Source organism: Phasianus colchicus, chromosome 19, assembly GCF_987193195.1.
Source record: "Phasianus colchicus chromosome 19, bPhaCol1.hap1.1, whole genome shotgun sequence".
Taxonomy (NCBI): domain Eukaryota; kingdom Metazoa; phylum Chordata; class Aves; order Galliformes; family Phasianidae; genus Phasianus; species Phasianus colchicus.
The window spans coordinates 11,558,859-11,571,424 of NC_143454.1; the positions used below are offsets into that span (position 1 = coordinate 11,558,859).

The 12,566-nt window shown below is 43.6% G+C and overlaps 1 protein-coding gene across 4 annotated transcripts in view; it reads left to right on the forward strand.

The window, feature by feature from the left end:
- Positions 1-12,566, forward strand: part of NEK6 (NIMA related kinase 6) — a 45,421-nt gene that overhangs the window by 16,327 nt on the left and 16,528 nt on the right. For all 4 annotated transcript variants that reach the window (XM_031601969.2, XM_090121515.1, XM_031601968.2 and 1 more), the window contains exons 2-6: positions 991-1,115; positions 6,400-6,540; positions 6,826-6,888; positions 8,635-8,745; positions 12,126-12,234. In XM_031601969.2, the coding sequence (XP_031457829.1) occupies positions 1,023-1,115; positions 6,400-6,540; positions 6,826-6,888; positions 8,635-8,745; positions 12,126-12,234 (517 nt within the window). In that variant the 5' untranslated portion in view covers positions 991-1,022. The remainder of the gene's footprint in view (positions 1-990; positions 1,116-6,399; positions 6,541-6,825; positions 6,889-8,634; positions 8,746-12,125; positions 12,235-12,566) is intronic.

A 12,566-nucleotide genomic window follows, 5' to 3' on the forward strand; every position in this document is an offset into this window, starting at 1 on the left:
GTCCTCAGCAGAGGCCTTCTCATGCTTCCAGATGTGGGTTTATGGAGCATGCACTTGTGCTCGAGCACCGTCCTGCTCTGGGTAGCACCTGGGCATTGTTTTGCTCTTCCAAACGACTTGAGGCGTGTCAGCTCCTTCGTCTCTCCTGAGTCTGTAACAAAATAGATAGCAACTATGATTCCTGGCTTACCAAGTGCATAAGAATCATAAGGGAAGTTTTGGGTATTCTCTGTGTCTGAACTATGTTTTACCATCTCTGGAAGAACACAGAGAGAGTGGGATTCATGTTGAATGTAAAGGATAAAGTATTGCAGGACGCTGGAAGATGCAGATCCTAAAACAGAACTTAACAAACATGATGTAGGGGAAAGCTTGCCTTCTCCTTGCCCTGCGCATGCCTCGCCGATTGCGCATGCCTCAGATTTTCAAGGAGCTTTAAATGCTTTAGAAGCAAGCAATGTACGTCTGTTTGGAAATCTTCCAGGGCTGGGTACCACTGTGCTCCAGCACAGGGAATGTTCTGCCAGCTTATAGCTTGCTCTGCTGGTTTGCGAGGACTGCTCTGGTGCTTCAGAACCAGGGAAGCTGGCACACTGCAGTCCACCATGAGTTCCTGATGCCTAGCAAAGGTGTCCGCAGAAGTGACACTGCTGTTAGATTTCATATTTAAGTCTTCTGTAGCGTACCAGAGAGTGAATAAACTGCTGTATTTCTTATTATGAAGTTACACCCATAGTATTTGTGATACAGCTGTTCTTGCCCTGCACTCTCAGGAGCACTGGCACAGCTTGCCCTGGTGCTGTGCTCCCTCCACTTGCATGCAGACGTGCTTGCAGTTGGGTTCATCTTCTCCTGGCAGCTGCTGCTCAGGGGCAGTTGGCTCTGCTTTGCTCTGGTTCGGAGAATTACATGCTTTAGAGGAGGGAGACAGGGGATGGACAGTGTCCCAGTGCACATTCCTGGTGTGCTGATGGCTCTCTCTGCTCACAGCCCGCAGGTCCAGCAGCTCTTGGCATGTGGGCATGGAGGGGCAGCACGAGCACCCGCAGCACCTGGGGGACCAGACCAGCGCGCTCTGCAAGCTGCCAGGCCAGGACTTCCAGCACGACCCGCAGGTGAGCACAGCCAGCCCTCACCTTCCCTTCTCTGCCCATCTTTCCACAAAAACCTCTGTGGTTCTGAGCACTGTGGCTCTTTTCCCCTTCTCTGTTTATAGGCCAGGTATATCCAGTTTGGGATGCTGCCAACCAGCCAGTTTCCTGAATCCAATTTTTGATGATGATAAGAGAAAAAGGAAACACTTTACATTTTGCTTAGAGCAAGTATTTTTAAAACAGCCTGTAAATACATGTATTGCGTTGGCTTTCTCTCTCTGATTCTTTAAAGAAAAGGCCAAAGAAAAAAAAGCATGTGTTTGAATGTAAACAAACAATATTTTATTTCCTTGTATACTTCCATAATAAATGCTGAAGAGGTAGTTACAAAATACCAGACAAAGTTCATTCTGTGTGAAGCTGTAGGCTCTGTATCTCTGTATTCAGAGTTTCTGGGATGTTTCTACCCCAATGTGTTGGGTGGATTCTGTTCCCACCCTGCCTGGCAGTGGATCCCTCCTCTCCCCTTCCTTCCTGCAGCACTGGGGCAGAGAGCCCCAGCCTGTATCCAGCAATGAGGCTTTTCATGGAATCACAAGATCTGTATTTTCTGCATTTTTTTAGACCACAAAGCTATTTTTTTAGAGCAGATGAGTTAGAAAGCAGAAGCTGTTAGAAGAGCATTGGAGCTGTGGCGTAGGGCCGCGCTGAGGGGGGCACATGGGTGCTGCTTGGGTGCTCCGGCTGTGCAGCCAGCAGTGCTGGTGGCTCCTGGGACAAGGGAGGGCTGTTCAGAAAGCTGTGTCTGTGCCCAGCGAAGGATTTGCAGTGACGATGAGTTGCCTGCACGTACAGCGTGGCAGTGAGTGCATCTTACGCAGCGCTGCTTGGAAATACATCGTATGGAGCAAAGCCCCCCTCTCCTAATGTAGCAATTTGTCATATTAAGTCACTTAATAATAATTGAATCCCCTTGATTAATCTCCTAGAATTAGCCAGTTGCATTTTGAGCAATTAGGGTTAATTACTGCCTCATTTGGCAGGATAGAGCCCCCGTAATTATTTCATGAACAAGATTAGGAAGTGTTCCTGTGTAGCAGATACGTTCATGGCATCTTGGAGCACATGTTAGAATTTGTAATGACATAGTTAAATGTAATTAGTAGCTAGTAATCTGCGTGCTGCTGTTGTGCTGATGCTGAGTGTGCTCATTTTGCTGCGTGGTCACCATGCAGTGAAACCTCCCCTCAAGGCTCTGAGCAGCCAGGCTGTGGTGGTGGGACTCTTGCAGTAAATTGTCTGGAGAAGGATGAGGACTTTAGGGAGGCATGCTTAGATTTGTTTGTTTGTTTTAGAAGAAGCAGTAGGCGTGGTTTAGAAATGAACACAAGTTGTGACAGGGCAGGCCCCTCTCTGCTGATGGCCTAAGATGGCCTGTCATGTGCCATCCAGCAGCTGAGGCTCTTTGGTTTTTCCAAATTGCTTTGCTTATTTCCACATTAGTATGAATTTCTCTCTTTCCTTGTCATGAACTACTACAAATAGCCATTGATAGAGATGGTAAAAGTTTGAAATTCAAGCCAAGTTCTTCAGCAAACTTTAACTTGTGGGTAACATTTCAGGTGAAGGATACCTCATGCTGTAGTGTAGTCTGGTTTTGAAGCCACGGAATGCAAAACCTGATGTATTCTTCAGTAATTACTTGACTGCCTGTTTGAAGGATAATCCATATTTTAAAAGTTTCCTCATCTCCTGTGAGCTCAGAAGTTCTTTTTTTTTTTTTAATCAATCTGCTCTAAAGTGTTCTCATAAATTCACGCTGGAATTTCAACCTCAAAGTGTACGAAATTCTTTTCAGGTAGGCGTTACTGAGTGGAGATGGGTGTACAATTTGGGACATCGTAAAGAGGCTCTGAAATGCTGATGCTGATAGTAAATCATTGCCTGTAATGTATACGTGTTCAGCTGTAGGGGCTAAAGCTTCTCCATCTCCTATCACAGATGTCTTTTAAAGGTGAAATTAGTTTACGGTAAATGTCATTCAGATGAAGTATGCACTTTAGAAGCAAGGAAACAGTTGCTTTAAAATTAATGATGCATTGCAAATATCAGAAAAAAATCTTATATCCAGCATAAAGATAATTAAAATTCAGGTCAGAACTGTATGACTTCGTCAGGCTAAATTTTTTAATGAGATTTCAGAAAATTAATTGGGCGAGTATGTTTTTTACTCTTTTAAAGAGTATTTCATTGCATGACTCTACAGGAAAGAAGCTGTTATTAGTATCGAAAGGCAGTAGTGTCTGACTTTTAACTGTTGATTAACCAATCCTTAACAATTTTTTAGCTTGATTAAGAATAATGTAAGCCTCGTGCAGCCTCGCAGCACCTGTGCAGACTGCTGAGCAGTCAGAACACAGCAAAACAACTGAATGTATCAGTAATTGGTATTAATGCTTGGGATTTACTCAAGCACTGGGCAGTGGCTGTTCCCATGCACTTTTGGGCTGGTGTTCTCTTCCACCCCTCCAGGAGCAGCAGTCCCACAGGTGCTGCTCTGCTAACATTCTGCTGACTTCCTATCTTGGTTCCATCTCACCTCTTGGTGCCGTGCTTTGCTGTGGTGGCTGCAGAAAGGGCTGCTGAGAGGGTTCTCAGGACTGCTCTGATTTCCCCCAGTGTTCAAATAATAACAGTGAGGTAAATGTATTGGTCTCATGTTTGCAAGAGCAGAGGGGCTGCAGCTCTGCCCTGTTCTCTATGTCTTTGAGTGAGGAGAGCCAGGTAAGTCACTGAGCATCGCCGCGTGTCAGTACTTCTCTTGGAAGGGAAGCGAAGCTTCTCACCAGGAAAAACAGCCCAAGGGGTTACTGGTGTCCCTGCAGCAGACAACCCTGAGAGTCTGAAAGCAGGAGTAGACACTGCGTCCTATCAAAGAAAAGCATGTTGAGAGTAAGGATTGTTTCTTTCTTTTAATGCTGTTCTCTGCAGTTGCCTGTGTGTCTTAATAATCTGGTAGGTAGGGACTCCCATTTGCCTTTCATTAATTTCTTGCCACTTTGGTGTATCTGTTTGGGGGTGTGCAAGGTAAAATGACGGAAGTCTTTATTGCATTGTTTTGTTTTTTATATTACAAAGCCTTGCTGACGCTGCTTTGCAGAAAAAACCTTTGAGGCTGAAAGTTGTGGCAAACATCTCCCTGAAGTGTTTGCAGAGGGCTGTCGCCCCATAACTTCTGGGAGCTCCAAAATTCTTGCTTTTGCATCATTGATTACATCTAAAAGAGAGCGTGTATGCTGGGGATGTAGTCCAGAATAGCTTGTTCTTGGAGTGATCTCTGCATTTCTTCTGAAAAATGAATAGCCTCTTTATTTGAACGAGGAATTAATTGACTCCAATCTTTGGCTTTTTTTTTTTTTTTAATGGAGTTCTGGAGAAATGAGATTTCATTGTGTGGATAAAGAGAACGGCCTTTGTCTCAGAATGAGCTCTTTCCAGCCTGTCCCTTCCTCCAGCTGCCCCAGCAGACATATGCAAACAGCCACGTTTCTCAATGTCTTTACAGTTCTGGGGCTTCGCTTTTCAGGGTTTTTTCTTTTTTTTCCTTTTCCTTTTTTTTCTTTTGAGCTCTATCATCGACCTCGATGGCTCATGGTCCTCCAGTATTCAGACAGACATGAGCACTTCCCTGAGCCTGAATTTATCTGAAAATGAGAAAATCTAGCTTTGACAGATAGATCTGGAAATAATGGTGTTATCCAATTGTACATCCAGTTTGTGTATGGAACCTCTTAGATTTGCAGAAGTAAAGGTCAGAATTTATTTGAGCAAGTAGGTGTTGGTTCTTTGACAGCTTTATGGAAAGTTCTAGTGGTTCAGCTTGGGGGAAATAGTAAGTCCCCTCTGTCAGAAGTCGTGATAGAAGTGCAGTGTGCTTAAGGCCAGATTCAGGGGCGATGCTCTGAGACGGTCGGTGTTTCTTAGGTGTGCTGAATGTGTAACGTGATGTTGTACCTGCTTAGATCGAAGTGCAGAAAGCACAGGAGGATTTCAGATAGCCATGGGAAAGCAGTGCTGCCCTGGGCCGGAGGGAGCTCTGCTGCAGCCTGGCCCAACCCGAGCACGCTCTCTGCTTTGTGCTGCAATCAAACATCTTCCAGCCTGGACGAAAGCTCCATTATTTTAATTAGGTCTGATAGGTTGTGATAGCGAATGCAAATCTAGGTCATTGCATATGTAAATGTGCAGCTGTAGTCCTGGAGGATGCCAGAACATATCAGCTGAGGTGTCCAGTCATCACCCAGCATTAACTCCAGCATGGCAAGCAGACTTCAGCTGCTCACCATGCGAAGTGGTGGGGACGCACACATCCTGTCACTTGACTAACATTTATTTACATTTTCAAGTTAAGGAGTTGCTAGCTATTTCTTGGCACATGCTTCAAATACTAATTTGCACTTAGGCACTGTAGATGTAAACACACAGTTTAATGAAAGGCAAACAGGTACCATCCCTGATCTAGTATGAGTTTCTTTCATAAGAGAAAATTTTGTTGTAGCTGCTCCATAAATCTCATTAGAGGTGTTATCTTTATTCCTCCCAGGCAGGAATCTCCAACTTCCACAGTACTCGAGGGGAGCTGTGTGGAGGCTGAAGGGCAGCAGAGCTGTGCAGGGCACGGGGGGCTGAGCTGTGTCTGGGGAGGGGAGCACTCCCTGAACAGTTCCAGTGAAGATGCTGGAATGAGCTGCTCATTTCGGTGGGAGCAGCCTTTATGCATAACTGCAAATTAAGCTCTTATCCTGCTGTTCTCTGCCTGGAGAAATGAAAACCACTTCTCATGGTATGAAAGTACTGAAATGCTCGTCATGTTAGATGGAAAAATGTACTTGTGGCATTGGTGTTTCAAAAAGAATTACTCAGAGTGTCATTTCATGTGAAGAGGAGTGGTTTTGCTCTTTTAGGGAAGTTAAAGTGAGAAAGCTGCCGCTGATGGCCTGGAGATAAATATCCAATTATGTGCCTACTTTAATTAGCAGGCATTGCATGGACATTATGGTAGTGTGTTATTGTGTCCTCTGGAGCCCTAAGTCTGGTACAAGGAATGCATCTTGTAAGACATCCTTACACTGGTGTGTGCCGCACTGGTAGAAGTGGCTGGGCTGGGAGCTGTGCCTGTGCTCGGTTCTGTTCCCACCTGCACCCCTCTGGGCTGGGAGGTTGTGGCAGCTGCATCCTCCTGTGGCTGGCTCTGCCTGGGGCTGGGGCTGGCTGCTGAAGATGTGATTTGTTTTACATCCTACAGAGACATTTAACGTCATACCCGTATCGCTGCACACTGGCAGACTTTCAGATAGAGAAAAAGATCGGGCGAGGACAGTTCAGTGAAGTTTACAAAGCAACTTGTCTTCTGGACAGAAAACCTGTGGCATTAAAGAAAGTTCAGGTGAGCACTGGAATTCAGTCTTTCTGTTTAGTGAACAGAATGGCACTGTTTCTCCCACTGCTTGGAATATTGCCTACAGCTTCTAAGGTTAGTTTACCTTTTTGTTAGCCCTTTGTGGCTTCAAAATAAAGAAAACATTTGTCTGTGGTCTGCAGGCTGTGTGTGTGTACGTTCATTGCAGTGGATGCTGTACAAAGACAGGAAGCAAAGACCAGTTCTTTGTTGAATAAGTTCTTGGATTTTGTCACCATCTCACTTTAATCTTCTGCTTTTTTGTCTTTGAAGATTTTTGAAATGATGGATGCCAAGGCCAGGCAAGATTGCATAAAAGAGATTGACCTCTTGAAGGTAAGAATTTTATTTTTCAATTGTTTTGTTTTGAGGAAAAATACCAGCTGATAATATTTTTTGTTGTTTGTTTGACAATATCTTAGAGAAGACCAGACAACGTTCCAAAAAATTTGTTTAGTTGGGGTGAAGGGAAGAGCAGGAGTATTTGTTGACAGTCTGCATACATTTTAGTATCTTGTTTAATATGCAAATCATTACTGTGCAGGTTGTTTATTTTTTGTTGTTGAAGGCAAATGAATCTTCATAGCTAACACTACTCAGACCTAAACATCGTTAGAGATTGGTTGTGTGGGGTAAACCAGAGGCTGGAATGCAGGAAGAGAGAAGTGCCAGCATGGCAGGAGTTGGGAGGAGTGCGGGCTGCCGTCCGTGTCACTGTGTGGTGTCTGATGTCTTCTATTGGCACGTGGTGCTGAGGGCTGTAGCTGGGTTTGTTGGACTGCATGAACTCCGCGATGCCTCCGGGAGCTCAGCGGAGTTTTCCCATCAAAAAGTCCTACAGAAGGCAGAAAAGAACTCTCAAATCAGAGGCTTAGCTTTACCTACGAGAGCAGAGTGCAGCGCCCTGCCATCGGCCGTGCCCTGAGAGCTGGTTTGATGGATGCGAGGCGTCCTGACGCACATTGGGTGTCAGTACCTGTTCTGCTTGGGGCTTTGGTGCTTTCTTGCCTGGAATCTGATCTTAGACTGATGTATCTGAGGGCAGACACATGAGAGAAATTGCCCAGAGACGATGGGCTCTGCGATTTCTTTATTTATCTATGTCTGTGTCTGGTGGGAATGCTCCTCTCCTGATGCCTGCACATGGATCCCATTAGTGCTAATGTGCGCCAGTGTCGAGGCATCGCAGAGGAGAATCTATCCCCTAATGTGCATGCAGAGAGCCTGATTAGCATGATGGATTGTAACAGTGTTTCTTTTGGCTTTGTAACCCCTGAAATAGGCAGGTTGAGTCACAGCTGTTTAGTAGATGAAATGCTCACTTCAGTAGTTTCTAAATTTACTGCATATCTAAGAGCACGAGTGAAAGAAAATGTAATGCAAAATGAGCAAGGGGGAGTGAGGAGAGAAACCCGGGTTCTCCATTTTCTCCTTAGAAATCACAGGTTTCCATTTTAAGAAATCCAGACATAAAATATTAAGATAAATTTTGATTTGAGCAAGTTGCTTAATTTAGATCTGCAAGTAAATTAACAGTCAGAGTAGATGCAAGTTTTTAAGGAACATTGATGGTAAAAAGATACCATGAGAAAAAAACTATTCTTAAATAAAAGTAAGAAACAAATATATAAGCATAAACAATGGCAAAAATAGACCAATGTACTGCAAGCAATTTGCACACTATTTTACTTCCATCAAATTTTAGTTGAATTCTACTTTTGCTTTTAGTAAGAAGTCCTGTAATCAGTACTTGATTTTGTGGTTTTGTTGGGTTGCTGTATGTCTGGTGTTACTGCTTACCAAGTTTCTCTCAGAACGCTGCTTTAAAAATGTGTTTACAAGAGGAAGGGCAGCTTTGCTTCCTTCTGGGCTGTGTTGCTCTTCAAGCACACTTTATTATGCTGTGCTTTTGATAAATGAATTTCTGTGACATACTTTTTTACTAGGATAACCCAGAGCAGGGTTTGTAGTTGCATCTGCTACCAACTGCTTTGCATAACAATTACAGAAATGATGCAGGATGTGTATCTTGGAGTTGTGACTGCATTGTTATACCTCTTCTTGCTCTCCCTCTATCTACAGCAACTGAACCACCCCAATATAATTAAATACTTGGATTCTTTCATTGAAGACAATGAACTTAACATTGTTCTGGAGCTGGCAGATGCTGGTGATCTCTCCCAGATGATAAAGGTGAGGACCTGTTGATTCTGAGGGGCTGCGGCGCTCAGCCATTGGGCCAGGAGGCAGCTCTGTGGTGGCACACACTGGTGCTCCTGGGGGTTTGCTCACCTGGAGGACGGTGACAGGACCTGGGTGGATCACGGAACTGCAAGGGTTATGATAGATAAGGGTTGGAAAACACCTCTGGAGGTCATCCAGTCCAACCCCTCCCAAAGCAGAGGCTGCAGAGTGGGGTGGTGAGTGCATGCTGTTCCTTATGGGATTGATCTGTCCCGTTTCTGATTGATGGGGACACTTGATTCTTGTTGGATTCAGTGTTCGCATAGCGTGTCTGACACTCTGAAGACATTCAAGGCAGTGTATTGACTTTCCTTGCAACAGGGATTTGGGCTTGAGAAAATGTTTCAAGTTCTTGCTCTTCTCTTATGTTGCTCTCAGGAATACTTGTATCGCTGCAAACCAGCTTTAGTTAAGCTGTTACCACCTGCTTTTATATTTTCTTTGACATGTTAATCTTTAGACATACATCCCTTGTGAGAACAGATGTGTTATATCATGTTTGTTAGCACTCTCAACCTTCTCTCAGTGTTTTACCTGTTTTTTTGCCATCATTATTCTGTAATTATCATAAATGAATGTTTGGAAAGTTCTCCTCCTCCTTGTTGTCACAGTTAAAATATCTTATTAACAGATTTGTTTTCTTTGCCAGCAGAGCTATGAGGCACTAGGCCAAAGGCTGTCAAACAAGTTACACATTGAGTCCACAGTCAGTGGCTAGATTTACACTTCCCATGAAAATGTGCTCCCTCTCAGGGAAGTGCCTGGGGTGAGTGTGCTGGGGCACAGCAGCTTCTGGGGAGGGCAGCAGGAGAGCAGAACCAGAGCTTCCTGTCATTCCTTCCTGAATGCTGAGAGCCTCGCTTGGTTACCTGCAGCCAAGAGTGGAGCTTTATGAAGAATTCCAGATACCAGACTGGGGCAGATCCCAGGACCAAGCTCTTCTCATGCTGAGCTTTCCTCTTCCCAACAGCCCGTAGGAAACCTGCAGTTTGTCACAGGCCTTTGGTAGCAGTGCTGGGTCTGTGAGGGCACAGTTAGGGCTGCTGTCTTCCTGGGCCTGCAGGTCTTTGTCTTGTTTTTAAATCTTAGCTTACAAGAAGTTTTACCAACATAATTGTCAGAAATCATCATGGGAAATACTTGATTTTTTTTTTTTTTTCTCCCCAGTGTTCAGCTTTTAGTTTAAAACCTTTCTTACTGATGAATGCATTTTTTCATCTGTCAGAATTGGCTGTTTAATTACCATAAAATTATTTTTATGTCATATATACAGGAGTTACGTGTTTCATATCTGGAGGCAGCATAGCACATATTCTCTCTGCCAGTGCTCCCAGGTCCGGTCTGTTCTCCCACACCTTTGTCACATGAGTGGGGAGAATGCTCAGGGCCTTTCCTGAGTCGTATAAACCATGCCTTTCAGTGGTGCAAATATTTGAATTCAGATGTTTATTTGTTTTGTTTCCCATCATTAAAAAAAAAAAATAAATGAAATACTCACCAACACCAGGAGGAAATTAAATTCTCCTCCTGAGCACAGCTGGAAGCAGAGCTGCTGAACCCGGGTTTGCTGCCCACTCCTCTGCAGCACCACCAGCCCTGGGGAGTTCAGGCTTACGTGAGGATTTTCAGTGTTGGAGAGGCGGTGGGAGCAGCAGCAGCAGAGCTCTGAAGGTGTGAGAGTGATAAAAACAGGGACTGTCTTTGTCACGCCCCTGTTGCCTGCATTATTTATGAGGAATTGTAAAGCTGATGTAAGGGAGTGCCTCTGGATAACCCACTGGAGAGTTGGGGCTCTCTTGTAAATGTCAGACAAGTCTTATTGGACATGACATTTAGAAAATTATCACTTGTGGTCTTGCATATCCACTCTTAAATACTTTACTGAAAATTAAATAATATTATCATGTATATAACGCTTTATCCTTCACCCTCTGTAATTCCTCTGTGCTCTCTATCAAGTTTTGGTTTGAAACTGTTGCAAGCTGTCAGACTTGCTGCCTGGGGAATTGCATGGTCGTGCCCCTTCACAGCTGATGTGCAAAATAAAATTTGCCATTACTTGAGTCAAACACGAACCAGTAACAGCATTTCACATAAAATACAAAATGTGACAACGGACATCAGATGTCTGTACTGAGAGGAAAAAGCACGAGATGCAGAAAGGGGCAACAGCCAATTTCCTTCCTTTATTCTTGCTCCTGCATGCTGCTGACTGAAATTCTCAAGGGTATGATGCAAAAGAAATGTGATTGTGGAGTGCTAGAAGGATGTACAGCGTTTCAGAGCTGGTTGTTATCCTGCAATACCTTATATATCAAAGGCTGAGGGTAAATCTTAAACCACTGCAAGTGTGTTGGAAGTGGATTTTGTTAGTGCTCCAGAGGAAGAACGTGCTCGGTGTCTAGCACAGGAAGAAGCAATGAGAAGTCAGGGACCAATAATTGGAAGTAGTGCAATTTTGGGAAGCATTGGAGGAGGCTGTGGTACTTTGCATGATGTGCACAGCTGCAGTGCAGTCCTGAAATGGAGACATTGAAGGTGCATCATGTTTAGCCTTCACTGCAGTGTATGACTGGTTATTTGTCTGTAATAAGTTACTGGGGAGGAAGACTGACGTATTGGAAATAACCATCCCTGTGCTGCACCGCTCCTTATTCGTGCATCATGTTTATGATTATTTTATCTGAGAGTCTTTAGCACCCAGAGGTCCATAGAATCTGGACTCGGCTGTACTTGACGCTGCATAAATGCACATAAAAACTGTCTCTTTCCAAATCCATGTGTGTCTTGATCAGTAGTGTCTTTGCATCTCACTGGAGATACTTCAGTTAATTTCATATTCCTATTATGCATGAAAAGGAATATATTATCCCACCTGATCATGGAAGAAATACGGATACTTTATTGATGCTATGGCCATCTTCTTAGAAGAGGAAGCACATTTCTTTGTTGTTAATAGACTGTATGATAATGAATGTTTATGAGATTTTTTTTTAATGATCTTTTGTTACTTAAGGCAAAATATTTGAGACATTTGTTGTTTTGAGGCATTAAATATGTTTTGCAAGGTAATTAAGGAGATTAATGCTGATTATAATTGGTGTCCATTCAAAAATGTCAAACCTATTTAAGCGTATTTTTCGTAATAGTTGTTAATTAGTGAACTGCATTGAAGTTTGCATACAGAGAGGAGTTAAAGCTAATCAGAAAAAAAGTCATGCTGCTGCAGATCTGGAAGACATGAGCAACTGGCAGCTGATGCACGCGAGTCCAGGAACAAGTCAGATATGTTGCTTTTTCACTGATCTTTTATTTATTTCCTTTCTCAGTATTTTAAGAAGCAGAAACGGTTAATCCCAGAAAGGACGGTGTGGAAATATTTTGTGCAGTTATGCAGTGCGGTTGAACACATGCACTCCCGCAGGGTGATGCACAGAGGTAACATTAATTCAGTCTCTTTTCACTGAATAATAATATAATGTTCCAATTAGTAAGCGCCTACATTCAAAAACAATTATGCTGATGTTCAGCCAATGCATGTTTAGAGAGGCTGGAGCTTGCAAGATGGATTTCTCCTTCTGTCTTTTTGCCTCATTGTTAAAGGATTCAGTCCGAAGTGAGTGTGCTATTAGGAAGATGAGCTGCTTTGTATTCCAGACACTGATATTGAGTAGAAGTGTCAAACATGCCATTAGAAAAGTGTCAGAAGTAAAATGCTGAGACTACTGGATACAGTGAGCTCTCTAAGAAATAGTCTTCATTATATTAGT